At 34.4% G+C, this 1,973-nt stretch overlaps 1 protein-coding gene across 1 annotated transcript in view; it reads left to right on the top strand.

The window, feature by feature from the left end:
* The window catches only part of ADSS (adenylosuccinate synthase), a 35,137-nt gene extending 33,410 nt beyond the window's left edge, over positions 1–1,727 (top strand). The window contains 1 exon segment of the mRNA XM_006109820.3: positions 602–1,727. Coding sequence (XP_006109882.2) covers positions 602–654 — 53 coding nt within the window. The 3' untranslated portion in view covers positions 655–1,727.
* Positions 1,728–1,973: the final 246 nt, after the last annotated feature.

The following is a 1,973-nucleotide window of genomic DNA, read 5'->3' as shown; positions in this document are numbered from 1 at the left end:
AAATTCAGTCAACTCACCCTGAGTCAACATTGTTTGAAATATAAACAACGAATTTAACAATGATTCTGTAAAATCAAAGATTTGCCCAGGAGCTGCAGGTGATTAGAGATGTCCGTAGGCTGGTACAGTAGGCAATTCCTAAGGCTGTGCTAGTTAACACAGTGTTCTCTTCCGGAAAGTTCTACTTTTATGAGATATAAAAGGTACTGTGACACTTCAGTATCATCTTAGCATCATCCATTCATCAAAGGGGCTTATCTTTTCTAGTTATTAGGAACTTAATCAAAGGTTCTTTAGGTCTCTGCTGGTTTGGGCCAATATTTTTTATCCTAATGATTAGGAATTGAGGAATTGTAAATATTGTGCATTAAAACAGGAAACGTTAAAGTAAACTACTCGGTGCTGGATCTCACCTGCACATTCTAATGGTTTAGAAATTGGCACAGTCTGCTCCAGAATGGAACAAAAGGTAACGAAAGGCACCTAGAGCAAAGTTAAATGGTGACAATGAGAAAAGTGGGGGGAGAGGGGGTCTCTTCATCCCAGATTCAACATTATAAATGAATTAATACAATTCTTATACTTTATTTTCCTCTCTCAGTTAAATGGATTGGTGTAGGGAAGTCCAGAGAGTCTATGATTCAACTCTTCTAAGGATTTCCAGTGACACAAGAAGCACTCCTTGAGAAGGGGGAAAGGACTTTCTTAACTATGTCATTATGATCTACAACTTTCAAGAATAAAGACATTGATGTGAGGTGTAAGCCCTATAGTTGTTTCCAGTCTTGAAGATGGATGGCTGGTGGGGAGGTAAGCTTCGGCATATTCCAGTGTCAGCGTCCTTGGCTGGCACAACTGCCGGAATCATCTGTTGCTCCTGCTGCTCATGGTGCCACATTTTCTTTAATGTTTAGTAATAGTATAATCCATGTTGTTTGAAACCCAAAATAGAATGATTTTCAATGTAGTTTTTCTTTATTATCGTCCTTGTGTGTTTATAGGTTTTACCTCTATTAAATGGTAAGAACAATTAATGCAGTTTTGCACAAATATTTTTACATTCTGATCTTTCAGTTCTGTCATTGTAATCTTTGCTGTTAGAAAAAATGATAAGAGAGGAGTTCTGTAAACTTTTGTAATGCTATGAATTCTGTTTAAATTGTGAACTGTTTATTTTCTGCTGAGACCATTGCGAATTCGAGCTTTGGCTGGGGGAGGGCGATTTATTCATGGGTCCTTTAATTTGTACAGAACACAAAACTTATTTCTCTCTATAAATTATTTAATACATTGAACAAATGTTCAAAGATAAGGTGTTCGCTAATACAATACTCTTAATGTTAAAAAATAGTCATTAAAAGATCTATTGTGATATTTAGTGAATATTTTCTTTAATATCAGATATTAAATCTGAAATGAATTGGTCTCCTGTTTTATCTTACCATTATTTTTAAATCTAGTGCATTGTTTTTTCAACATTGTGCCTGCCAGTATGCCTACAAAATAATCTGTAAGTGTCCAAATGAACCCAAATTGTTGGTTATGCCTTTATTTCTCTTTTCTTAGGAAAAAAATAAAAAAGAGGTGTTATTTTAACAATTAGGCTTAACATATTGTGTTGTAGATGATCTTTCAGTGAACTATCTTGAATGTTAAATTAGGTGCCACTTAAATTTATTTTATTATTCCATCAATAGCTGATTAAAAAGAACCAGATATTTCTAGTATCCTTGTATTGTGTTTTTGTTCCGCCAAGAGAAGTAGTGGTAATACTAGTATATATAAGGAGCTTTATCCCTGTGGTGTGGGGAGATAAGGTGGGGGAGAGAGCAAGAACAGAATCTTTGAAAACATCTAACTACATTTTATCTTCACTAGATATATTTTTTATTAATACTTAGTCCAAGAAAAATGTTAAAATAAGAGCAGCCTTGTTGGATTCAGTAAATAAAAAGGACAGTAGAGATGATCTT

This window comes from Myotis lucifugus, unplaced genomic scaffold (assembly GCF_000147115.1).
Source record: "Myotis lucifugus unplaced genomic scaffold, Myoluc2.0 scaffold_579, whole genome shotgun sequence".
In the NCBI taxonomy this organism is placed as follows: domain Eukaryota; kingdom Metazoa; phylum Chordata; class Mammalia; order Chiroptera; family Vespertilionidae; genus Myotis; species Myotis lucifugus.
The sequence above is the reverse complement of the archived record's forward strand: the minus strand, read 5'-3'. Positions and strand labels throughout refer to the sequence as shown.